Raw genomic sequence first — 26,331 nt, forward strand, 5'->3', positions numbered from 1 at the left:
GGATTGTGCTTGCTGGATGCTACTGTGCAGCTGTGATAGGGCAATTGTGTAAATAATAATAAAAAACACTGAACACTAACCCCCACTCTGATTTTTAAAAGTGCATTTTTAAAACTGCAGCTACAGAATAAATACACCAGAGGAAAAAGAATGGTGCATAAAATGGGCACAGAATCCAAAGTCAAGATTAATGGCTTACTGCTTTGAAAATCTGCAGTAAGATGTGTGTAAGTAATGTGTGTACGTAAGTGTAAGTAATCATTTCAGGATGTCCTGTGAAGTAAAGATGGATTCATGGATGCTAGTGCAAGGACTGGGTTTACTCAAAGTACTTGTAATTATAGTTGGAATCCACATGGCCCATGTACATTTAAAGTCAACACCAGCAGAGAAGTGAAACCAAAAGCAGAAACTATTTTGAAATGCACTGTGGTTATTAGTCTTTCATGAAACAGTATCATGTTGCATTAGTTCACATAGTTTGCAACACCATTTTTTTTTTTACAGTACCAATTTCCTTACTCTTTCTTATTGCCTGGATCTCTGGATTGTAAGGTAAAGTTCTCCACACAGCTGAGACCTACTTTGAACATTTTAAATTAACCCTCCCAAGGAATCTGGGCATTTTTGACCCTAGAGTCATGGGGGAAAAGTGGTTTACCCATTTAACTACAGCAGATAAAGTATGCATGATTTGTGTTTCCAACTCCAAAGTTACAGCTTTTGTTTCTACACTCTGAAGGGAGGAGATAAGCCTATTCAGGCAGAAGAACTAGGAATATGTACTTTTTCCTCTTTTTTGACAAAAGGTAGAGGAAGAACAGGTCTCTCATATTTCTCATCTTGTATTCCTCCAGAAATCAAAAACTGTTACGAATTCAAGTAAAGTTTCTGATTTATAGTAATTTTATTTCCAACTCTATAACTTGTCTTTGGGGGCTAGGGGAATGAGATAGGAATGATTTCCTATCACAATAATCTATAAATTGATTCAAAGGCCAGAGTAATCAATCTATATAGCATGCTTTCTGCATTAATGTCAGTGACCTTAGCTTTGCCCCATAAAAATGTGAGTATAAACTTTTGCCATTTTAATTGCTTTTCTGTCAAGAAGCTATAATCAAGCCTTAAAACCAATCAGAGTACACTTGCAGTAAAGAATTGCAATTGTTATCTCTCAAAACCTGAGACTCAAAATAATTTGGAACATGGGGAGGGGGGGCAGAGGAAACGGTCAATTGTGAGGAAGAAAGCTTTTATTTACACACAAATGTCTTACCAATCAAAGGGGTAAGAGTTACAGAAAAATAAATCACTGTACAGCAACATTAGTTTGATGTGGAATTTCAGCTTGTTGCAATCTTGGTAATATATATTCAGCTAGAATTACATCAAGCTGTAATTTACTTCCTTTTTCATTTCCCTCATTTTGCTGTGACAGTGTAAATATAAATGGGAATGCAAGCACAATGTTATGTTTATGTTCTTTCTTTGGAGACTCTAGCTACTTCTTTTGGGAGTAGGAGATGCTCTGTGTACTCTGAGTATAGAACCAAGGCAATTATTTAAATTTATAACCCACTCTATACTTGAAGGATCAAAGTGTTTAGGATTTTTTTAATAAGAAAAACATATCAAAATGGAAATACTAAGCTAAAACACCTTTTCTCAACAGTCTTTAACATCCAGACACCATAATGGTTGAGTATCTGATGCTGTTATTTTATACCGCATTGCTCTAAAGCAGGGGTGGCCAACGGTAGCTCTCCAGATGTTTTTTACCTACAACTCCCATCAGCCCCAGCCATTGGCCATGTTGGCTGGGGCTGATGGGAGTTGTAGGTAAAAACATCTGAAGAGCTACTGTTGGCCACCTCTGCTCTAAAGGGAACATAATAATGGGGGTAGGATGTTGACTGTTTCCTGATTAAAGACTTGGTCAGTTTCTGTCTGATTTTCTGACTACCTTTTTACAGTGACATCCATTTCCTTTCTCCCTCCTTTCCTTCAGCTATACTGCTGCTGTAATAAATGAAACGAAATGTTTTTGTGTAAGCTCACTGCTAAAATAAAAACAAAACTTTATTTTAAAAATGTGTTGGTAATGTACACTCCTTCAGTCTGGCTTATACTCTTCTTGGGCTGACACTGTTTCAGGGGGATTGATGTCTTTAGTTCATAAATTCTCCTCAGAAATTCAGGCACCACAGCTTTTGAAGAGCAAAATAGAATAGATCTTCATTCACATGAACATAGGTGGGGTTGGAACATTTACATAGGACAGTCTTTTGTTTTCGTTCAAGATGCTTCACTTTAATTTACTCTAGGCAGATGTTATACTGGTATAGTTTATGCAGTTACTTTGTTGGTGACTTTGAGAACACACGAAGTTATTCTTTTCCTGCTAATATCTCCTGTTGTTCCTAAGACTCCCTTAGTCTAGACTTCCAGGTAATCTCTATACACCATGAAAATTATGGTTGTCTCTATCCAGACCCTTGGTCATGCCTTTCCAGACTCCTAGTCTTTTCTCAGCTGGGTAAAAGCTTTCTCTGAAAAGTGTATGTGACTCTTTTAACACCAATGAGCTTTCCTGTTTGAGGCTCCTATTATTTAACTGCCCTCTCTCTCTAGAGGTAATCAGCAGAATTTGGTCTCTAGCAACAGTTTCCCCTCAAACAGGCTGCTTCTTCACAGATCTGAACACTCTGACAGACCCTCTATCCGTCTTTTTTTTTAAAATTCCTCAAAATTCTAAGCAGTCTGACGTCACAGCTCTTAGTCATTTGACTTAGCAGTTCTCTTGATTCCTTGCTGCTTAGCTAAAAACCTTGCAGTCCATCACAGGGGGCAACTTGATTATATGCAGATCCAGATAATTTTCAACTCACTACATGTGTTGTGCTACTCATAGCATATAATTGTTTTTCTGACAAGACTTACTTCCTTCAGGTGTTACAATCAGATCTCCCTTATAGTAATATTATCATAACTTAGTTATTTCAGTTAGGTTATTATAAAATTTAGTGAACAAAGCAGGTAATGCTTCTTAACTTTGGAACTGGTGAGTGCTCAGAACATACAGAGTTTCTTCCAGCTTAGTCTTCTGCCACAAACTCCAGCCTGCTTCCTTCACCTAACCAAGGTTGTTTTTTTTGTAAAGTTGCTACTCATTTATACAGTTGCTCACTCTAAACCACTGAGGACATTAATTCATTCCCTTATTTTGAAAAAAAAAAAAAAAAACACCTGAGGAATTTTCTCCTGAAAGGTTGGCAAGCAGCAAACCTCCAAGGCATTTGAAAAGTGTTTTTTCCCCTTCTCTCCAGGCAGTGAACTGGTTGGGAAGGAGAAAGTCCATCAACGGCTTTCCATGCTAATGGGCCTAGCAGGAAAGACAAAGAGATGATCAAGTCTCTTCCTCATTTCCCCCCCTTCTCCAGAAAGGAGACAGAGTTTGGAGAGTTTTAGGCTATTACAACCCAGGAATAATCTCCAGGAAGGGATTGAAGGAAATGCTTTTTTGACATGGGCTGACCAGAGGTCAAGTGGGAGGAGAACCAGAGCTGATAAAATCTCCATGAAACTGGAAATAGCTCTCTTTCTTTGGGATGCTGTGTTGAGGATAACTCTGAGCAGGTGACCATTAACCATGCAGTTGGCCTGGTTAGCTGAAGGAAGTTGGAAAGTAATGAAACAATGTAGAGATCAGTAACTTCCTAAACTAAAACAGCCTGTCCTATTTTATCATCAGATAGGGCATGTATAGACATAGGGACAGAAGATTTGCATTTTCTTGTTTCCTTGTTCAAATCTAGTGGTGTGCTAAAAGTATTCTTGTGAACATTTTCTTTTTAATACTTTTGATGCTGGAATTAGTTCTCTGTACCACATAGACTCCCACTGTCTCAAACATGCTATCTGAAGTGAGGAGTCAGGGGGTTGGCAAGTGGCTTTTTCTCAAAAGGCATGCAAGGCATTAATCTGTCCCCATGGTGGCAGGAGCTGGGAAGCAGGAGACACAGAGGCAAGGCCTCTGAATAGGGAAGGGAAGCTGGGAGTCCTGTCCTTCCTAGCAGGCAGTTCCTTAAAAAAGAGCAGGTGGTGGTAGTGGCTATCCTAGAGAGAAAGACAAGCCTCTCCACAGAGTTGGGAACCCCTAGGAGGGCAGAGTGGAATGGGGCCTGCAGGCCACAGCAGGCATGTTCTGCCACAGACTTGTCCCCTTGGGTGGTGTGAAAAGCTTCTTACCCACTAGGCCAAAAACTGAAGGCTGGCACTTAACCGGGATAGGAATATGCAATCAAGTTCTGAATCCTGATGTTTGAGAACATAATTTTGAACCAAACTGTAACGTACTCGATGCGGAGACGAGAGTAGGGCAACATGGTTTATTAGGAGCACGTTGCAAGCCGGGGAACACGCGAGCCGGGTCCCACTTATATACAATCCCCGGTACAACCTACAGGGTTGGTCAGGCCAATCCTGACCCGTTGAACTTCCCGCCACAGCTGTTGATAGGCGGGGAGATTCGCGCCCTGCGCTGGGGCTTCTGGGACGGCCCAGTTGCCCCTGCGCCCGGTCGCATATTATTTACTGATACACTACACCCCTCCCCCCCTGGTTAATGAACATAGTCTTGCAGATATGCGGGAGGTCGGCGCTCTCTGGTGGACCGTCTGAGGAGGTCCTGTGGGGGAGGCGCCGCCACCGCATCTGATGCTGCGGGGGCCCCTGGTGCGGACGGTGGCGGCCGGACTGGTTCTTCGGCACCTTCGGGCTCTGGCGGTTCCGGAGCTACCTGGGCCGGTGTTAGGGGTGATGGGGCCGCGTCCTCCGGTCGGTCCCCGGCGGGCTCCTCCCCGGTGCTTGCCTCTTCTGTGTCCGCCAGTTCCTCTGGTAGCGTGCGGCGCCTCAATTGGTCTATGTGCCGCCGTAGTACCTGGCCCCCCTCAGTTGATATGTCATAGTGGCGGGACCCGGTGACTCGTAGCACTCGACCCGCCACCCAATTGGGCCCCCTTGCGTAGTTCCGGGCGTAAACCGGGTCGCCCGCGAAGAAACCCCTGACTGCGTCCCGGACCTCGGGGCTCTCGCGGGTGTCTGACGCCCAGTCAGGGTGTAGTCTGTCTAGCCGGGTTATGAGCTTTCGTCCCATGAGGAGCTCGGCCGGGCTAACCCCGGTGACCGGGTTGGGGGTGATCCTATTGTCGAATAGGAATGCCGCTAATCGGTGGTCCCAGTCTCCCTGTACAATACGGCCCAGGGCTTCCTTGGTGGTGCGGACCATCCGCTCTGCCTGACCGTTGGTGGCTGGGTGGAAGGGGGCTGACCTTATGTGCCTAATAAGGTATCACTGGAGGAATGCCTGGAAGTCTGCGGACGTGAAAGCAGTCCCATTGTCCGAAACTATGGTGTCCGGGATCCCGTGTGTGCTTAAGACCCTGCGTAATGCTCGGATTGCGGCTGCGGACGAGGTGGACCCTACGGGGATGACCTCGAGCCATTTGGTGTAGGCGTCCACAATTATCATGAAGGTCTGCCCCTGGAATGGCCCCGCGAAGTCGAGGTGGAGTCTCGACCATGGTTTCCTGGTGGACTCCCACCTAGTGGCGGGGGCGCTGGGAGGCTCGGGCCGCGACTCCTGGCACGTCTGGCACCTGCGGACCCAACTCTCTATTTCCCCGTCCATTCCCGGCCACCAGACGTAGCTTCTGGCTAGGGCCTTCATGCGCACTATGCCAGGGTGGGTCTCATGGAGGGATTCTAGAACGCATCTTTGCAGCGGGGGTGGAATCACCACCCTACTACCCCATAGTAGGCACCCCTTGTGGGCCGCTAGTTCTTCCCTCCTGACCTTATAGGGTTTGAAATCTTCCCCCATGTTCCCCTCTGGCCACCCTCTCACCACCCAGTCGAGCACCCGTGCAAGTGTCTTATGTTTCTGGGTGGCCTTGGCGACCTCCGCTGCGTGAAGGGGCGGCTCTGGGAGGCTCTCCATCAGCATGACCTGGTGTGCGGGGGCGGGGTCTGGACCCATTTCCGGGAGCGGCAAGCGGCTGAGCGCGTCAGCGTGACCCATAGCCTTGCCAGCCCGGTGTACCAGTGTGTAAGTGTAGGAGTTGAGGAATTGATTCCATCTCAACACGCGCTGTGACAGGATTTGGGGGGTTTGTCGATCTGGGGCCAGCAGACCTAAGAGGGGCTTGTGGTCCGTGGCTATGGTGAACCTCCGCCCATACAGATACTCATGGAACTTGCGGACCCCCGCCACGATCGCCAGAGCCTCCTTGTCTATCTGCGCGTAATTGCGCTCTGCCGGTGTCAGTGTGCGGGAGTAATACGCTACCGGCACCTCCCTCCCGTCCGGGAGTTGGTGCCCCAGGACTGCTCCCACCCCATACGGCGACGCATCGCAAGCCAAGATGACGGGGAGGCCATCGTCAAAATGGTGGAGCACCGCGTTGGACACCAGAACGTCCTTGACCACCTGAAACGCGGCGGCTTGTCGTTTTCCCCAAACCCAAGGGGCTTTTTTATCCAGTAGGCGGTGAAGGGGCTCTGCCAGGGCTGCCTTGTGGGGGAGGAAAGAATGATAAAAGTTAAGGACCCCCAAGAAGCTTTGTAGCTCCGCTTTGCAGGTGGGGGCCGGAGCTTGCACGATGGCCCGTGTCTTTTCTTCCGTGGGGTGGATTCCCGCTGCGTCCACGACGAACCCCAGGAACTCCACCCGCGGCACCCCCAGCAGGCACTTCTCCCTCTTGACTTTGAGCCCCGCAGCCTGGAACCGGCGGAGCACCTCTCTTAGGCGGTTGCCGAATTCTTCGGGGTCCGGGGCGGCGACTAAAACGTCATCGAAGAACGGCTGGACTCCGGGGATCCCTTTAAGGAGGGCGTCCATTATACTCTGGAAGATCCCCGGAGCGACGCTTACCCCGAACTGTAGCCTCCTCACCCGGAAGGCCCCCCTGTGCGTTACTATCGTCTGGGCCTCGGCCGTCTTATTGTCTACCGGGAGCTGTTGGTAGGCCTGGGCCAGATCCAGCTTCCCGAAGATTTTAGACCCCACAAGGGCAGCCAGGACGTGGCTCACCACCGGCACTGGGTAGGGGTTATCCTGCAGTGCCCGGTTTATCGTGCATTTGTAGTCTGCACAGATCCGCACCTCCCCGTTTGGCTTAAGTGGGGTTACGATGGGGGTCTCCCAGGGGGCGTAGTCCACTGGCTCCAGGACTCCCTGGGCTGTAAGGCGGTCTAGTTTGGCCTCTATTTTGGGCTTCAAGGCGAACGGAACCCTCCTTGCCTTGAGCCGAATCGGCCTGACCGTGGGGTCTAGGGGCAGTGAGATGGCCGGCCCCTTGTAGCTTCCCAGGGACCCGTTGAATACTTCGGGGAACTCTTTGCAAATCTCCCCGAACCCGCTGGGCGTTAGGGTTTGCCCCACCCCCTCCACGCGTATTCCCAAGGGTTTGAACCAATCCAGCCCTAGCAGGGTGGCAAGTTGGCGCTTTACCACCAGGATGTTCAGCGGCCCGTAGAAGGACCCCCTCTCGACTTGCACCCGCGCCCACCCCGCAACTTGCACCGGGTTCTTCTGAAAGTCCCGGAGTATGAAGTTCGCCGGCCGCAGTTGCAGCCGCTGCCGGGGGCACAGTTCCCTCAGGGTCTCCTCCGCTATGAGGGAAATGGAGGAACCTGAGTCCACCTCCATTTGGCAGGGGTTTCCTTCGATGAGGACTGCCACTTTAATTTTATCGGGGGTGGCGAGGGGCAAGTTCAGTACCTGTAGGGACGTGGAGTCTGCTGAGTGGAGCTCCGCTGACTCGTGGTGCGTGGTCGGCCTCCGGCGGTTGAGCTTGGCCCGGCAAGCCCTGGCGATGTGGCCGGTCTTCCCGCAGCTCCGGCAGTCCCAGGTCCGGTACTGGCAGTCTCTCCGATCGTGGGCGTCGCCGCAGCTGGCGCACTTGGTGGCCGGAGCCCTCTCCGACGCCGGTGGTCGATCGGCCGCTCGGGGGCGTTGGGCCGCTCTGTTGGGTGGGCCGGTGGGGCGACGCAGCTGGTAGGCTTCTCTCTCCTCCATGCGGTCGTGGTCCAGCTCCTCATGGTGGACGGCGTCTGACCGAGTCTTGGGAAAGGTCCTGGAGGTCCTCTCGAATGCCACCGCTTCGCTGAAGGCGCTCTGGAGGGTGAGCTCCTCTTTGGCGAAGAGCTTCTGCTGGAGCCTCTCGTCGCGGAGGCCCCATGTGAACCGGTCGGCCAGGGTGTCTTCCAGCTGGGGGAAGTTGCAGTTCCCGGCGATCTTGCGGAGGGCTGCCAGATAGTCGGCGGCCGATTCTCCTGCCGCCTGGTCCCTCCTGTGGAACAGGAATCTGCGAGCCACCCGTGAGGGCTGCGGCAAGAAGTGGCCCGTGAGGAGTCTGATGATCTCCTCGTAAGATTTCTCCGCCAGGCGGGCGGGCGCCGAGAGTCCCTTTGCGATCTCGAACGTGGCAGGCCCGCATACGCTCAGGAGAACATCCCTCTTTGCTCCGGCGTCGGTGACCTTGTTGGCCCGGAGGTAGAACTCGACCCGTTCCGAGTAGGACTCCCAGCCCTCTGGATTAGCAGGGTCGAAGGCCTCGAGGTAGCCGGTGATTCCGCCCTGGTTGGCCATGGTGGCGGTGGCGGTCGTGATCGGTCGTTCGTTGCCCAAGATCTCCGTCGTAGCCGATAAGGCTAGCATCCCATCCTCGTCGCCAGTGTAACGTACTCGATGCGGAGATGAGAGTAGGGCAACATGGTTTATTAGGAGCACGTTGCAAGCCGGGGAACACGCGGGCCGGGTCCCACTTATATACAATCCCCGGTACAACCTACAGGGTTGGTCAGGCCAATCCTGACCCGTTGAACTTCCCGCCACAGCTGTTGATAGGCGGGGAGATTCGCGCCCTGCGCTGGGGCTTCTGGGTCGGCCCAGTTGCCCCTGCGCCCGGTCGCATATTATTTACTGATACACTACACAAACACCTATCAGATATTATCCCATTCAAGGGCATTTCACTCTCCCTACAGTTGGATATTAATGCCATGAACACCCACTCACAGGGGACCTCCATTTTGCGTCCCTGTAGACTTGCACATCTTAGCATAGGTCTAGCAATGAAATGGAGTCTGGATCAAACTGATATCAAAATGATAGTATGTCATGCTGAAGGCATGAAAGGAATTGAAATAACTCCGCCATTAATCATGTGAAAGTCATATCTTATGGGAGTTAATAGAATGGCCTTTTCCCCAAGTACCTAAGAGGTACCCTTCCCTGATAACCTGGCTTTAATAATGACCCAAATAATCAAGACAGCCCCAATGGACCAGCCCCAGCCATTTCTTCCTTATCTTAAATGCTGGATGGGAAGATTTCTCCCCTACTCCACCATGTAAAATAATCAGCCATCAATACTTGCCTATCTAAACTCTCAACCTCCCTAAAAAACATATTCTCCTTGGTGCTTTTACCTTATGTTCTTATGATTGTAAAGAGTAATACATTTAGACAGACTCTCGCATCTTTTCTACAGGGAGAGAGGAACCGAACTCTTTCAACATGGAACTTGTCCAAGTCCAAAACCATCCGAGTTTCCTTTCTGGCACAGCCCACTATGATTCCTGCCTGGCATATACTATCCATTGCTTTATTTCAAGACAATGCATATGGCATACAGGGTCATCTTGTATATGCAACGGGTCTCAGCAAATACAAAGACAGTGCATGCTTGCCCATCTGCCACTCACCCCTGAGCATGCTGATTCCAAACTCTGCCTAAGTATATATACCATTATTGATAAAGTGTAAATCAGTATTTCTCCATTTGTTTACAAATGTCAATACTTCCCAACATGAGTGCGCAGAGAGCCTGGAAAACCTGTGTACAGAGGCATCCCCAACAGGCTCAGCTCAGCCACATTTTTTATTTATTTTATTTTTAATTTTATTTATTTAGGATTTATATCCCACCCTTCCCACAAGTGGCTCAGGGCGGCTTCCAAAAACTGGTCAAACATAAAAATTGAACAATTTTAAATATATAAATAATTAAACAGTTAAACAGTTAAAACCTTAAAAACCAGTAGGCATTCCAAATACATATAAAACAGACGTCTAGCAAGCTACATTGAGTTCTCATCTTAGCTAGATGTAGGCTAGCCGGAAGAGGGTCGTCTTACAGGCCCTGCGGAACTGAACAAGGTCCCGCAGGGCCCTCACCTCCTCCGGCAGCTGATTCCACCATGTAGGGGCCATAACGGAGAAAGCCCTTTCTCTGGTGGATTTCAAGCGGGCTTCTTTCGGCCCAGGGATAGTGAGGAGATTTTGTGTTCCCGACCTCAGTACTCTCTGGGGAACATGTGGGGAGAGACGGTCCTTCAGGTAGGCAGGTCCCAGGCCATATAGGGCTTTAAAGGTGATAAGCAGCACCTTGTACCGGACTCGGTATATCACTGGAAGCCAGTGCAGGATCCGAAGACCCGGCCGAATGTGTCCCCACTTTGGGAGACCCAGTAACAGCCAGGCCACGGCATTCTGCACCAGCTGCAATTTCCGAGTTCAGGACAGGGGCAGCTCCATGTAGAGGGCATTGCAGTAGTCCAACCTCGAGGTGACCATAGCATGGATCACTGTTGCTAGGTCGTCGCGCTCCAGGAAGGGGGCCAGCTGCCTTGCCTGCCTAAGATGAAAAAACGCGGACTTGGCAGCAGCTGCTATCTGAGCCTCCATCTTCAGGGAAGGCTCCAATAGCACCCCCAAGCTCCTGACCCTGTCCGCCGCTGTCAGCGGCGCACCGTCAAAAACTGGTAGGGGGATTCCCCCTCCCGGGCCGCGGCGACCCAAGCAAAGGACCTCTGTCTTCACAGGATTTAGCTTCAGCCCACTCAGTCTGAGCCACTCAGCCACGGCCTGGGAACTCAGCCAAGGCATTTGGGAAATGGGTGGCACATTGTCATCCTATGCTCCCTTTCTCCATAGCGAAAGTTATTTGTTAGTAAGTTAGCAAGACAAACCTTTAAATAATGTTCTGAGTAAAATCTGTTTGAAAATATTTACAAAGAGTACTTGGGCAGGCAGACCTACTCGGTTTTCAAACCGGTGTTCTCAAGACACGCTTGGTGGTAGCTGCAGAGCAGAAGCCAGGAGACCTTCAGTCTGTTAATTAAAGGAGACCCAAAATCTTCCGTGCTTCCAAAACAGTTTCACTGGAGCCCTCCCTGTATTGGAAAGGGAGGGGGCAGGGGTTTAGTCCATCAACCCTGCCTGGCTTTGAACCCTGGTGCCGAGAAGCAGAGAGCACAAAATAAGCTGTGCTCTAGTCAGACACCATATTTGAGTTTATGAATTTGAATAACTTACGGACAAGAGAGAGGGGAATGCTGATTACAATTACAGGAGGTGTACATGGACCTCCATTTCCCAGAATGTTTTCACATGCTGCCTTGCTCTGCCCCACGGGGACCCTTTTTGGCTAGTGTACATTTATTGAAGAAAGGATTGTGGTGTTAACATGGTTGTATGGCACACCCATCAATTGTTCTAAGTGAAACTACAGTAATACATTAAAGTAAATTGATATTGTACACTGTAGCTGATATATTGGTTTAAAATATTCTTTGCCACAAGATGGAGCTGGATGGTTGCCCCACTTAAAATTTATTTCATTTATTATTACATATTTCATTTACACATAAACAGTTGGCTGCATGAATCTAAACTTGACTGAAAACGTGTTTTCAGAGAATTTTCTTATCTCCTCACCATGAAGTATTAATAAAATGCAACACAAACCTCAGTGCTGTTATACCTTCTGTACAGTTTTCTTCGTCACTGCCATGGGTAAAACAGTTTAGTCTTATTATGAATTAACTTGCAGTGAAAGTGTTCAACGTATATTGTATGGAAAATTAGGCAGTGATTTAAGAATTCAACATGTAGGAACTGCAAAAAGCCACAACAAATAAATTGATGACAAAATATCTACCATCTGTGAAGGATGGGGGCATGATACATTAACAGCACCATAATGATGGGAAGCCCAACAGCAGTTCCATTAAATGTATCTGGTCCAGCATCATCAGTTAGGGATATAATGAAAATACATGGCTTTCAGTTTCTGAAGTAAAAACTACATGAAAGGTTTCCTAAATAAAGCAACAGGTTTCCAAACAGCAGAGGCAGATTTATAAACAAAAAGTTGATGGCTGCTAGAGAAGATCATTTAATTAATCTTGTTCCTTATAGAATAGGCACTATGCACAACAGTATAATTTTTTAAACCACTGTTCAACATCAGGGTGCAAGGGTTTGTTCTAATGTTGCCCACTCATGGGCTTTTTTCTATATCCTTTCCAGAAGAAATTAGGGACTTTCTCATTACTTCATGCCTATTCATTCTACATTCTTACCAAGCGACCATCATGCTTCTCTTGCCATATCAAATGTCCCTACACAGTGTTTGATATACAGTGTTCTTGTATATGATCCTAAACATACTGAAAAGGCAATCATTGGCATCAAATCAGTCAGGCCATCAGAAAGGTTTCCAGCAAAATATGTCTAAAATCACTTGTATGGCATGTATCACTGAGACTTGGTTGGAGGCAGTGCCGGATTAAACCCTGTAGAGGCCCCTAGGCAGTTAAAATCTTGGGGGGCCCCTCACAAATTATCTCAGAGTTGGAGCCCTGCTGCAGCCTGCAGGCACCTTCTCAATGGCCCCTTTGACAAAGCTGCAGGGAAGAGGCAGAGTTGATGACTCTTGGTGATGACGGCAGCAACAGCCACATCAGGCAAGTCGGGCAAAAAGCAGCTCAATTGCTGGCTGTGCATGTGGACTGGAGGGCTGCAAGCAGTGGGGAAACCGGGTGGGGGGGGGAGTTGGCCTGGGGCCCCTAAAGTCTTGGGGGCCCATAGGCCAGTGTCTACTTGGCCTAATTGTTAATCTGGCCCTGGCTGGAGGAGGGGTTAACCTCTCCCAACTGCATCTCCCAGGATACTATGGATATAGCACCATAGATCTGAAAGGTAAGGAGGTGGTGTTGCTGTACTGTAAAGGACTCTAATCCCCAATAGCACAGAATAGTTCTGGTTTTGAGGCTGTGTGTCTCATGTTAAGACTGAGACACAGTATTGGGATTCTGTTGGTGTACCACCCACCCCAATGCCTAACAGTTTCCCTGCTGGAGCTGACAAAGGTGGTCTTGAGAACCCCTAGGCTGCCTTGTCTGGAGTAGCTCAGGATTTCGTGATCTCTGTGACAACCATGGGCCTGTCTCAGGTAACAACTGGTCTTGCACATAGAACAGGACACACACAGAACAGGACCTGGTATCTTGTGCTGGATAAGAAGGATGTGATCTGAGGGGGAGGAACTGATGATGGTTTCTTTGTTATGGACAGATCACTATTTGCTTGGACTTAGACTTGTCACCCCAGAGTCAGAAACGACTGGTGCTTGCACAGGGGACTACCTTTACCTTTTTAGACTTACAGAGATATCAAGACTCTCCAGGCAGGGGGCAATTTTATTAAAATGATCTACCATCAGAACCACATCCAGATAGTTTTAGTGGATTTTCCTGTGTTGATATGCCTGAGACTTCTGTCACTGCCCTGGTTGACATCTAGAATGAGTAAATGATTTCGATGAGTGACAAACTCATATTTTAATAATGCGGGGGGGGGGGGGTGCTAGTGGGTGATTTGCCTAGGGCACCAGAAAGCCTAGCACCGGCCCTGGCAGGGTCAGGGCACCAGCAGGCACACTCAGAGATAGGCTCCGAGCGCACCCACTCCTGAGGCGACTGCTGACCCTGCTCAGCCTTCCTGGGGCCGGGAGGACTGGTCGGGGGCAGTGGGCGGCTGCCTTCATGTTCCCCGGGTCACTGTGCAGGCCTAACCACTTTCACATTCCCCAAGTCTGTACAGAGCTGGGGAAAGCAAAAGTGGCCTGGTGGTGTGTGCACTTCCATTGGGGAAGGCAGGCTCCTAGGAGCACACACTCTGCGTGTGGGTAAAAGGGGTGCCTGGTGGTGCCCCTTAGGCCAGGTGGCACCTGAGTCAGCTGCCTACTTGGTCTACTCCCATGCATCAGGCATGGAGGCAGTTAATGCATCCTTAAGAGAGATGATGGTTACCCCAGCCTTGAAACAGCCAGTGGTACATCCAAGGGTCATTTCGTAGAAAATGAGGCATCAGAGCTCATTAGCACAACTCATTTGCATATGCCACACACCCCTGACATCTCTGGAAAGTGTAATAAATTCTATCAGCTCAGTATCTCCCTTAAAATGCTTCTTGAATTATAATTGTCATAATAAAACCTTACTCCCATCATACTTTTACAATTACTTTCTCCTATGTGGCCACAGTGGAATTATGAAATTTCTATTTGTCTGCTTTATATGTTTTGGTTATTTTCCCTTTTTTTTGTGGGGAAAAATATTAGAAAGTTTGTCAAATCTTAGAGTTCAGCAAAATTCTCACAGGGGGTTTGAACAATGGAGCCCAGAAGCAAGTTTTTTTTTTGGGGGGGGGGGTAAGAAAGAAAGAGAAAAATAAAATTTAGAGGTTCTTGAACTCTGTTACTTTGGGCTCCTGCCCAAAATGAAGCCTGGGTACACCCACTACTAAAGGAGCCTACCCATGACCCAGGAGATCTAAGTAACTATTGACCCATCTCAGGTGTTCTTGTCAAGGTGATCTAATTGGTGGTAGTTGGTCAACTTCAGGCTTTCCTGGATGTAGACTGTTTAGATCCTTCCCAGTCTGGTTGGAGGCCTGGTTTGGGGACTGAAACATCTTTTTGGGTGACCAGTGCAGGGAGATAGACAGTGGGAGTGCAACACTGTTGATTCTCCTGGACCTCTCAATGGCTTTCAATACTGTCAACTGTGATATCCTTCTTGACTGGCTTTCTGGGCTTGCATTGAGGCACATTGTTCTGTGGTGGTTCCAGCTGGTCTGTTGCTACTGGCTGCTGACCCAGCCACCCTCCATTTGGACACCTCAGGATTGGCCCATCACCTTTTGAAGCCAAGCGGAAATTTGAGAGGCTTTCCTGGATCAGATACAGGAGAAGCCTTTTTTGCCTGCTTTGTAATGTCATAGAGGAGGTCAGTTAAATAGGCCTGGCCATTCAACTGTTCAGGACATAACTAGTTTGGCAGGGATAGGGCAGAATGACCACAATAGGTAGGGATGATCAGCAAGCACCCTGAGAAAGCTATGGAGGGCTTGTTCCAAACAGCATATCACTGGCTGAGTGGCGGGGTGCAGTTGGGATGGAGCATCCTTAGTGCTGAACAAAATCTTTTCCAAGCCTGATAGTGACTGTGCAGTGCATCAGGGAAGGAGCTGGGGCTGGGCACCTCTTGGTACACTGTGTGCAGGCAATGACAAGCATGAAAGGTGGAAGACGCTGGCTGAGTTTTAAGACAGGGTGGGTCTGCCCAACAAAGGCAACCTCAATCAGGCTGATTAATAATAATAACAACAACAACAACTTTTATTTATATCCCGCCCTCCCCGTCGAGGCAGGCTCAGGGCGGCTCACAGACATGGCATGTGCCATGATTATGATAAATACATTATACAATAAAATACATTCAAATAAATTAATTAAAACCACAACAGTTAAAGGTGCTATAGTACAACACAGTATATATCAGATGACTAGGTGTCACTTCAGGATTCCATCTTGTAGGCCATTTTAAAAAGGACAGTTTTACAGGCCCTTCGGAACTGATTATAGTCCTGCAGGGCTCAAACCTCCGCTGGTAGTTGATTCCACCAACAGGGAGCCATTATTGAGAAGGCCTGCTCTCGTGTTGCTTTCAGTTTGGCCTCCCTTGGTCCAGGGATTTTTAGAAGATTTTGGGAGCTAGATCTCAGTGCTCTCTGGGGGATATATGGAGAGAGGCGGTCCCTAAGATAGGCAGGCTAGTACAGTTCACCTGGTTAAATATATTATTTAATAGCATGACACAGATCAGCTGAATTTAAATAAACTAGTTAAACCCAAGCTGTCATCTTGAGTCATTTCTGGGGTGAAAGCAAATACTTTTCATGCTTATGTCTTATCTGATGATGCTAGTTTACCTCCCTAACAACTAAAAGAGAAAGGAGATAGGCAAGCTACTTAGCTACCTTTTTCAAGCCATTTAATCATATAAATGACATAACACTGATAAAAGAGAGATATTTCAAACACTACACATTGACTTCATGAAAGCATCTTCCCCTTTCCTCCAGCAAACCACTGCACCCTTTAAAAAGCCACCAGTGTAGGTAGGAGACTCTCCCAAGACAATATGTCATGTGTGTACATTCATGATACAGCAAGAAGGACTTAAACAGAATTGTCCCTCTCACTTTATTCGGCCCATATCCAGCCGCGCCGCAACAGCGGCCATAGGCTGGGGGGCCGCAGTTGCCTTCTTGTCAGAGGAGGCTGCACTGTCTTCCCGGGCATCCGGTACTTCCTCAGGGGGCGGAGCATCAGGACTATAAGAGTCCCGACCCCACCCCGTTCCACGCAGTTGTTTTGTGGCTCTCGGACGGGGACATTGCTCTCAGCTGCGGAGCGCGTCAGGTGGCCGAGAGTCTTGTCGGGCGGTGGGGAGTTGATCGATAACAGCCTGTTTGGAGCGGAAACAGACCTGGCGTCTTTCGGGCGGCGTTTGCAGCTGAGTCTGGTCCTTGTTAGGGGGCTTTAGGCCTGTTCGGGGATGGGTCTCTCTGGCAGTTAGGGCCTGGGGTGAGTTGGGCGGCCCTGTGTCGGGGCGCCTTGAAACTGCATGGGTGAATTGCAGGGAGGCTGTTGGCCCATCTGTTAGGAGGGTAGTTGGTGTTAATCTACTATCCCCCCCTCGCATACGATTGGAGAAGGGTGAATTCAGTGGAGAGGGAGGCATTCAATTAGGGCGTTTGCCTGTACTCCCCCCTCCCCCTCAATTACTATGGGGCTGAAGAAGGGGCAGGGAGTTTCTAAGGGGAAGCAGCCTGCTAAGGCCCCAGGGAAGAGGGTGCAGAAAGCCAATCCAGACGCCAGGGCAGAGGACTCAAAGTGCCTGCGGCTGGCAATCATTGATAAGATTGGGGCCTTAGAGGGGGAAAGGGGTTCTACCGGGGAGTCTTCAGGGCAGACCGGGTGTTCTAGGGTCACTGGACAGTCGGGCACTATGACTTTTGAACGGGAGGTACTTGCACGGCTCTCTGCATTGCAGGATAGCAGTGGCAGCAGGGAGCAGACTGGTGTGCAAACCCTGGAAATGGAACCCGATGTTGAAGATGAGTTGGATGGTGGTGTAGAAGTACAGGAGCTTGTGGTGGAACAGGAGTGGCCGGCCCAGTTAGCACCGGTAGCGGTGGTGGTGGCGCCACCCGGGTTGAGGGTAAGTACTTGCAGCCACAACAGGTGCAGACATGTCCCCGGGGTCCCCCTACAACACCAATGGGAGGTGGTATTGTTAGTGGTTCTTCTCCCCTGGCGGGACAAGGGGCGTTGTGGTCATATCCTGGTCAACACGGTCCATCATGGGCAGCGCCTGGGCCTTCTCAGCAAAATATGGGTCAAGTTGGTCTAGCTGGGGTTCTCCAGTCCCAACTGGGGGTTATGACACCAGCAGCTTCACAGGGTGTCTCAGGGCAGTCAGCTACCGGGGTCCTCCCATGGGGTGGACAGATGATGCTGCCTCAGCAGGTGGGGTGGCCCAATGGTCAGTGGACCCCTTAGGGTTATTTGCCCAATCCTTATGGGTCAGTTCCATTTCAGGCCCTCCCCTTTGGTGATACAGCAATGCCGCTGGGGGACCATTTGACCCCGGCTACTCGTGAAAAAAATTTGTGGGGCGAATACGTGGACGTATTTAGCTTGTTATACAGGGAGCTCGAGAAGAAGGAGAAGGATGATCTTGATGAAAAAGAGAAGGAAAAGCTAAAGTAGGAAGGTGAACAGGACCTGCACCAACTGGTTGCCAGGTTTCCTGATCTACGCTGGGGTTATTGCGCAGGCACAGCCTTTTAGGGCTGCGCCTCTGTTTCAGTACTGCGATATTATCTATCAGGCATACACTGACTTTGTTGTTGCCGCATGGTTGCAGTACGATGAAACCTTTTGCACGACGGCGGCAATTAACCCAGCTCTTCCATGGAACCAGATAAACCAACAGTTGTGGCTCCAGCTGATGTCCCCAGCTAAACCCAACGCCGGTGATTGGGCTGATAGCGGTCACATTGTTCAGAAACTGCAGAGCACGCCAGGAGCCCGCACTGTAGCTGGCCAGTCCGTTCAACCCCGACTGTTATGTTGGGAGTTTACATTCCAGGGGGTTTGCTTGAGGAAAGCTTTTAAGTTTAAGCATGAATGCCCATTGTGCGGGGGGTCACATGCTTTTTCGTCCTGCACAAAAGCCAAGACGAGAAGCGGCACCAAGCAAACTGGGGGCGGGGGTAGCCTTACACAGCCTGGTAAAGGGTCCCAGCCCCATTTGGGTGAAAGCACTTAGAGAGTTATTGAAGGGGTATCCTTTAGTTGCGGATGGTACCTATCTGTTGGACGGTTTTACCCATGGGTTCCGTATCCCATTTCAAGGTACCCGGGCACCTAGTATGGCGTCCAATCTTTGTTCAGTTAAAGGCATAGAGCAGGTGGTTTGGGGAGAAATTGCCAAGGAGTGCAGGGAAGGTTGGGTGATTGGCTCCTTCAATGACCCTCCGGTGCCTAACTTGAAGGTGTCGCCACTTGGGGTGGTGCCAAAGAAGGCACCCGGAGAGTATCACCTCATTCACCACCTGTCATACCCTAAAGGTGGCTCAATGAACGATGCCATCCCTGACCAACTTTGTTCGGTACGATACACCTCCTTTGATCAGGAGGTCAAAGTGGCGCGCAGGTGTGGTAGGGGTGCTGAAATGGCAAAATGCGACAATAAGTCGGCATTTCGCTTATTAGCTGTCCACCCCAGGGATTTTGAGTTGTTGGGTTTTATGTTTGATGGTAAATATTTCATGGACCGTGCCCTGCCAAAGGGTTGCTCAATTTCTTGCACAGCCTTTGAGCGTTTCAGTTCCTTTTTGGAATGGGCGCTACAAGTTAAGTTGGGGTTGATGGAGATGGTTCATTACCTTGGCGATTTTCTTTTCGTGGGCCCAGCAGGCTCTGGGCAATGCGCCAGATTAATGGAGACATTTGTTCAACTGGCAGTGGAGCTTGGGGTACTGTTGGCGCACAAAAAGACTGATGGCCCGTCATCAGTTTTGACATTTTTGGGCATCGAGTTGTACACCTGTAGGCAAGCTTCACGGCTTCCTGAGGACAAGGTCCAGGGTCTGAGGGCGCGAATTGCCACATTTATGGGACAGAGGAAGGTGTCTCTGCTCGAGCTACAGTAGCTTGTTGGGCATCTGAACTTTGCGTGTAGGGTAGTGGCCCCCAGGAAGGGCTTTCCTTAGGCGACTATGCAATGCAATGGGTTCCCTCCACTTGCCTCATCATAGAATGAGGATAACTGCAGGCATGCGTAAGGACATGGAGGTTTGGGGAAAAAAATGGAATCCTTCAATGGGATCTCCTTTTGGAAGGAGGACATGCAAATTGAAGCTGACCTTCAGATAAATTCTGATGCGGCGGGTTCCATTGGATTTGGGGTGTTTTGGGGGGGGCATTGGTGTGCGGAAAGGTGGCCCAGGGAATGGTTGGCTGGCCGTCTCTGCAGAGATTTAACATTTTTGGAATTTTTTTTCCTATTGTTGTAGCATTTAGGCTCTGGGGGGAGCAATTGGCCAACCATGTGGTGCATTTGTGGTGTGACAATTTGGCAGTGGTTCATGTGATTAACTCATTGTCCTCCAGATCTGCCCCAGTAATGAACCTGGTCTGAGCCTTTACGCTGCGCTGCCTTCAATTGAACCTGCTGTTTATGGCCAGGCACATTCCAGGTGTCGGTAACAGTGTGGTGGATGCCCTGTCTTGCCAACAGATGGAGCGTTTTTGCCAGCTGGCTCCGGAAGCCGACCCCTTGCTGGTCAGGATGCCTCAGGACCTGCGACAGCTTGGAGGGTTGAAGCTGGTAGGGCAATCAGTTTAGCCTTGACGCCAAGTACCAGAAGAGCGTACGAGCGGGCCGTCTGGCAATTCAGGGGGTTTAGAACTGCCTCAGGACTACAGGACATTTGGCCAGTGTCTGTGCCCCACTTGATGCAGTTCTTGGTATATCAAAAGGAAAGGGGCTTGGCAGTTAAAACTATAAGAGGGCAGCTGGCGGCCATTGCCTTTGTCAGTAAGGCCCAGGGAATTGCTGAGAACACCAGTGACTTTAGGGTTAAAAAGATGCTGGAGGGTTGGTCCAGGGAAAGAGGGTCTAGGGCTGACTCTCGGCAGCCTATTTCACCCGCCATGCTTAGGGGGTTGGGTCAGATTTGGCCAAAGGTGTGTGTGTCACCCTTCGAAGTTGCCTTGTTTCATGCGGCAGCGCTAACAGCCTTTTGGGGGGCCTTGAGAGTTAGCGACCTGGTGTCTTGGTCCCTTAAGGATCAGTCTAACTGTGCTTTGAGAGCCAGCGATGTCACCGTTAAGGGTGAGCAGGTGGTATTAATGGTTAGGCGGTCCAAGACAGATCAGGCGGGCAAGGGTGCAGCCGTTATACTCGGACCTTGTGGTGAGTCTGAATTGTGCCCGGTTAGGGCGCTGCAGCAGTATGTTTCAATTAGGGGGGAGGCAGAGGGTCTGTTATTTTGTCATTGGGACGGGACTCCACTTACTAAATTCCAATTTTGGGCTGTAACTGCTCGAGCTTTGGATAAGCTGGGGCTCAAGGGAGTCAAATTTGGGACCCATTCGTTTAGGATCAGAGCGGCCTCCACAGCAGCAGCGATGGGGTACCTGGGCCCTGAAATACAGAGAGTTGGTAGGTGGCATTCCGTGGCCTACTGCTCTTATGTGCGCCCTTTGCTTCCTCCAGTTTGAACATGGCTAACCTTTTTCTAACAAGGTTAGGCCGTGATGGGCATGTTTGGTTCTTGGTTGACTGTTTTTTCCTTTCAGGTGCTGTGGCTCGTCAGGAGAGGCTGTGTATCCTCGTCTGCAGGCACAGTTTTGCATTCTGGGCGGCCCACTATGCACGGAGGTCTTCAGTTGATTCACAATTGGGCTTCAGTGAATGGGCCACGGTCGAGTGGCTGGGTCGCCGTGGGCTTCGTTGGCCTGGTCTACTGCCTCTCTTATTTCAGGGGAGGAGGGGTCCTCCTCCTGAAATACTGGTCATACACCTTAGAGGGAATGACCTTGGGTGGATGAAAGGGAAGGCCATTTCTCTACATGCAGTGGCAGACCTGCAGGTCATCGTGGGGAGGTGGCCTGAGGTCTGCCTAGTGTGGTCTGCCATCCTGCCTCGTCGGGTCTGGCGAATCGGGCCCTTCAAAAGCAAATGGAGGGTGGTCTTGGGAATTTCTTGCCGCACCCAGCAATTCGAGTCAGCTGTGTTGCGCTGTATAGACCTGACGGAGTGCATCTATCAGATGCGGGTAACGGCCTTTCTGGAGGAGCTTCGGGCGGCTCTGCGCCACCCGGTGGGGTGCTAATGCCTAAGCAGAGGCTTGGCATTGGTGTTGGCATAATGAGCAAGGGGTTACGGAAGCCCAGGTGAGCACCCAGGGCACTGCACCAGTTTAGTGCAAGCGATCGGCAGGAGCGGTAGATGAGCTCCACTGCTCAATGTTGCATAAAGCCGATTGTGTGATCCCTCTACACAAGACTGGCTCTTCCTGGGTGATTATGCCAGTGTGGGGTAGGATGATCTGGCCTGGCTGGCCTGCCATGAGCCAAATCTGTGGCTCATGTCAGGGGCAGGGTGGCTCGTTCACACCTGGACAAGGAAGGGCCATGGGATGACCCCGGGGCTTGTCCGGCTTCTGGTAACCCTTGCCGTGCTAGTTACATTATGGTTATGTTCAATAAAGTGGCCCATTTTACCAAACATACGTTGTCAGCCTCTTCATTCTGACATGGGGGGCAATGCATGTTTTTTGCTCAATGCACAGAACTTGTTCTATTCAGGGATGAATGAGGAAGGCAGTTTTAGTTGATATTCCCTTTTGTAGCAGCATCCTGTGCTGTATGGCTTACCAGTCCTTCCATACTCCAGATACCCTGGTTCTTTCGCTCAGTAATAAGGATCCTAAGATCACTCTAGCAACTGCAAAATTTGTCTCAGTCCTTTTAGCACTTGTATATGTATAAAAAGAAATAATGTTTTCTGCTGCTCAAAATTCATGAATAATGAGCTTCGAAGGGAAGGGAAGGATGCTTGCTTACCAGTGACTATTTTTAGGGAGTTGATGGGCAGGGCCGGCGCTAACATTTCTGCCACCCCAGGCAAGGAACGCCCCCCCATCCCTGACTTCCTGCCCCTCCACCCACGCTGCATGCCCTTCTTCCCTCCAACCCGCCCACAAAGCCAGGGCTGTACTAATCACCCCAGCGTGCACCTGAGTGTGTGTGTATGTGGGGGGGGGGACTGGAGGTAACAACCTCCAGTGCACCTGAGTGGGAGAGCTGGAGGTGGCACCAACTGCCCCGTCATGCTGCCCCGCCACCCCCATTGGGACGGGCTGGGTGGCTGTTACCTGTGCCTCCTCCTCTTGACACAGCTAGCCTCCCTCCCTTGGTGGCGGTGGCAGCAGCAGCAGCAAGAAGTTCCTCCGGCCGTGGAAACTTTAGCCCAGGCAGGAAGAGGTGGCACAGCAGCGGGGAGGAGCCAAGAGCAGCAAGGCCAGGTGAGTGCAGTGCTTCCTTCCCACTGTACTGCATCTTGCCACCAGCCCTAGAATTTATTTGCAAGCTCCCACTGAAGCACAGCCAGGGAGCCTTGGGCTGGCAGCTCGGCCTCCCAAGAAGGCTGCTCGGGTCGCGTGCCAAGAAAGGGAGGGGTGTTTGGCACCCCTGTAGGCCAGGTGGCACCCTAAGTGACTGTCTACCTGGCCTACTCAGTAGCACTGGCCCTGTTAATGGCGGAAGCTGAAGGTGATTATAATTGCTTCTACAAACTCATTCCATATATGGAAGCCTTGGATCCAACCAATGATAAAAGAGAAGGAGAGGACATATATAAACTTGCTCAGCTGGTGAAAATTTTAGACTTAACTCACAAAGTGCATAATAGTCTGCTGTGATCACTGAAACTTCTGTGATAAAAGGCAAAAGTTGCCCCATAATGTAAAAGCTTATCTCATACTGCTGCAAAACCTCTACAGGGAATTGCAGCAACACACACAACATTTTTGTACAACAGTGAAGAAGGACTGCCTGGAAGCAGGAAACAGCCTCTGAGCTTATTAGTTCAGACCGCCTATTCCCTTAAGAATCTGGTTGGCCAGCCTACTCCCTTATGCACCTGCCTTACCATTGCAGTCATCTTCAGAGGCCCTGTGTCAGGTGCTCCTATCTTCTAAGTTTAGGTGGGTGGCAGCCTGGAAAAAGGCCTTCTACATCATGGCACCAAAACTCTGAAACTCTCTCATTGGGGAGATTTGTCTGTCCTATTCCCTTGCCATCTTTCACCAGTGGGTAAAGAATTTTTCATTTAGTATGGCATTTAGATTGGCATTATTTCGGTGATCTCTCCTTTCTGACCACTGTTTTAATTGTTGTTTTTATGTCTTTGTATGTATTTTAGCTCTGTTTTCAATTGTTGCACTGATGTGTGTGTTTGGGGTATGTGTCAATTTCTAAGGTGATTTTATCATGCATGTTGTGAGAGCAGAAACGTAGGACATATATCTCATAAAATAAATGAATGCAAATCTTACCTGAAAAATCCTTATTGCATTGGCATTGGTGAGTATTTGGAGTTAAGTTGCTGCAGTTGCCATGATGGCAACTATGTGGCTGGCATTGTCCAATGATTTCTGAACAGTTCTTGCCTTATAAAATTGGAAGAGAAAACCAGAAATCAATATAGTCTCCTTTCCCCAAAGATGACAAATATGACAGAATAAAAATGTACCTATCATAAGTATACATATTAGCAAATACAGGACTTTTTTGTAGAAAAAAGCCCAGCAGGAACTTATTTGCATATTAGGCCACACACCCTGATGCCAAGAGTTCCTGTGCATTCCTGCTTAAAAAAAAAAAACGCTGATCAAATGCATTAAGCCTAGCTAAGACTAAGCGGCATGGCAAGTCATACCTCCATGGGTGTTTCCTCATGGCACCTTGTGGTCAGGATGGATCATGCAGCTGTCACAATTGCTACAGACATCATTACTCAGCATAATTAAAACACATGACTTTCCTAGAGAGCCAGTTTGGTGTAGTGGTTAAGTGTGCAGACTCTTAACTGGGAGAACCAAGTTTGATACCCCACTCCTCTACTTGCAGCTGCTGGAATGGCCTTGGGTCAGCCATAGCTCTCTCAAGAGTTGTCCTTGAAAGGGCAGCTTCTGTGAGAGCTCTCTCAGCCCCACCTACCTCACAAGGTGTCTGTTGTGGGGAAGGGAGATAAAGGAGATTGTAAACCACTCTGAGTCTCTGATTCAGAGAGAAGGGCAGGGTATAAATCTGCAGTCTTCTTCTTCTTCCATTGAATAAGAATATGGCGCTACCCACAGCATTACAGTACCAACTAAAACACTCAACTAATATGGAAATACAGCTTTAAGCACAGCCAAATAGCATGTAAGCAAACAAAGCTAAATGGAATACCCATTTACCACATGCAAGGGGAGCATCAATAGCAGACAGTTTTCATCATCACATTAACTTGTGAGAATCCTGCAGCTTGCCACAGATGGAAACAAAATGCTGGACTCGGTGGAACCTGGATCTAGCAAATCACTTCTCTGATCTAAAGGCATGAAAAGTAGTGTTCTAAAAATGGGAGGGGGAAACCCTTCAAACATTTGAACAGACACCTTATATTTATTTTTGCCGGCATGCTTTAACAGCTGCCTGGAAATGAAGACAGTTTGAGGATGAATTCAGCTTAAACATGCTGCTTACTGGAAATTACCAATCATAAATTGCTTGTGCTTTTACAGCATATGGGACTAAATACCGTATAATTATGCTTGTCATTTGAATTGTTGCTATACTGTTATTCACACTTCAGCAATTCCTCCATTTCTTTTTTTAATATTTAACACTGAGAGATTTTTTTCTCTTATTCTCATGATTTTTTTCTCTCATTCACACCATGAATTCTATCCACAATATATCATGGAATGTCTTAATCGTAATCTTACCAGCTCCTTTTTTTTTCCTTTATAGTTTACTTAGGTTTCACTTATAATGTGATTGTGGTTATTATCTAGCTCTCATTGTACTGGACTCAATTGGTTCAAACAATGTTCAGAATAGCTCTTACAGAAGTGGGCTTAAAAACTTCAGAGCTGGAGGAACCTGGGTAAAGTTCTATTTTTATACAAAGTTCATGTGAAATGGGCACTGGGGGAAAAATATGCAGTGCCAGCATGTTTCAATTAATTGTAAATAAATCCTGTGCCACTTTTTCAATGGTATGGATTTGGGCCCTAATGTTATGGCAGTTGTACAACAAAAGGAAGAAGCCTAATTAGGTCCACTCAGAAGTAATCTGGCAGAATGAACAGTTCCATCTGGATAGCTCAAGAGGTGGTCGAATGGAGGCTGTACCGTTTTAATGGCATAGATCGGGGTAGCTCTCCAGATGTTTTTTGCCTACAACTTCCATCAGCCCCAGCCATTGGCCATGCTGGATGGGCTGATGGGAGTTGTAGGGGAAAAACATCTGGAGAGCTACCGTTGGCCACCCCTGGCATAGATCACAATTTTTAGGGCCCCCTACTTCATAATATATATAAAAAGGATTTAGCCTAGCCTTGAAGTAACTTTGCTACTCCGAAAATCCAAGCCCCCTCCCCCCACAGCCAAACCTTGTTGAAAAAACTTAGCCTTTCATTAAAGATCATTTTGGACGTGTTCCTTTCTATTTGACCCTTGAACTCATGAGACTTTGAGAACAATCAGTACACAGAAAAGCAAAAATCATCAGAGAGCTTAGGTGCTATTAAAGAAGAAGAAGAAGAAGAAGAAGATATTGGATTTATATCCCGCCCTCCACTCTGAAGAGTCTCAGAGCGGTTCACAATCTCCTTTACCTTCCTCCCCCACAACCGTCACCCTGTGAGGTGGGTGGGAAGACCTGACTTTGTACTTTACCACCAGAAAAGCCACTTAGTAGCTATTGTATTTATTCATAGAACATAGTAATAGTTTGTACAGGACAGTCTCAGTCTCACTGTAGGAAAACAAAAATAACTTAGTG

General features: G+C 48.8%; 1 protein-coding gene across 1 annotated transcript in view; it reads right to left on the reverse strand.

The window, feature by feature from the left end:
- LOC132569389 (protein eyes shut homolog) overlaps nucleotides 1-26,331 on the reverse strand; it is a 219,377-nt gene that overhangs the window by 189,581 nt on the left and 3,465 nt on the right. Inside the window, exon 2 of the mRNA XM_060235435.1 lies at nucleotides 23,834-23,947. Within this exon, the coding sequence (XP_060091418.1) occupies nucleotides 23,834-23,947 (114 nt within the window). The remainder of the gene's footprint in view (nucleotides 1-23,833; nucleotides 23,948-26,331) is intronic.

The sequence above is a fragment of the Heteronotia binoei genome, chromosome 1, assembly GCF_032191835.1.
Source record: "Heteronotia binoei isolate CCM8104 ecotype False Entrance Well chromosome 1, APGP_CSIRO_Hbin_v1, whole genome shotgun sequence".
NCBI classification, from domain to species: Eukaryota; Metazoa; Chordata; class Lepidosauria; order Squamata; family Gekkonidae; genus Heteronotia; species Heteronotia binoei.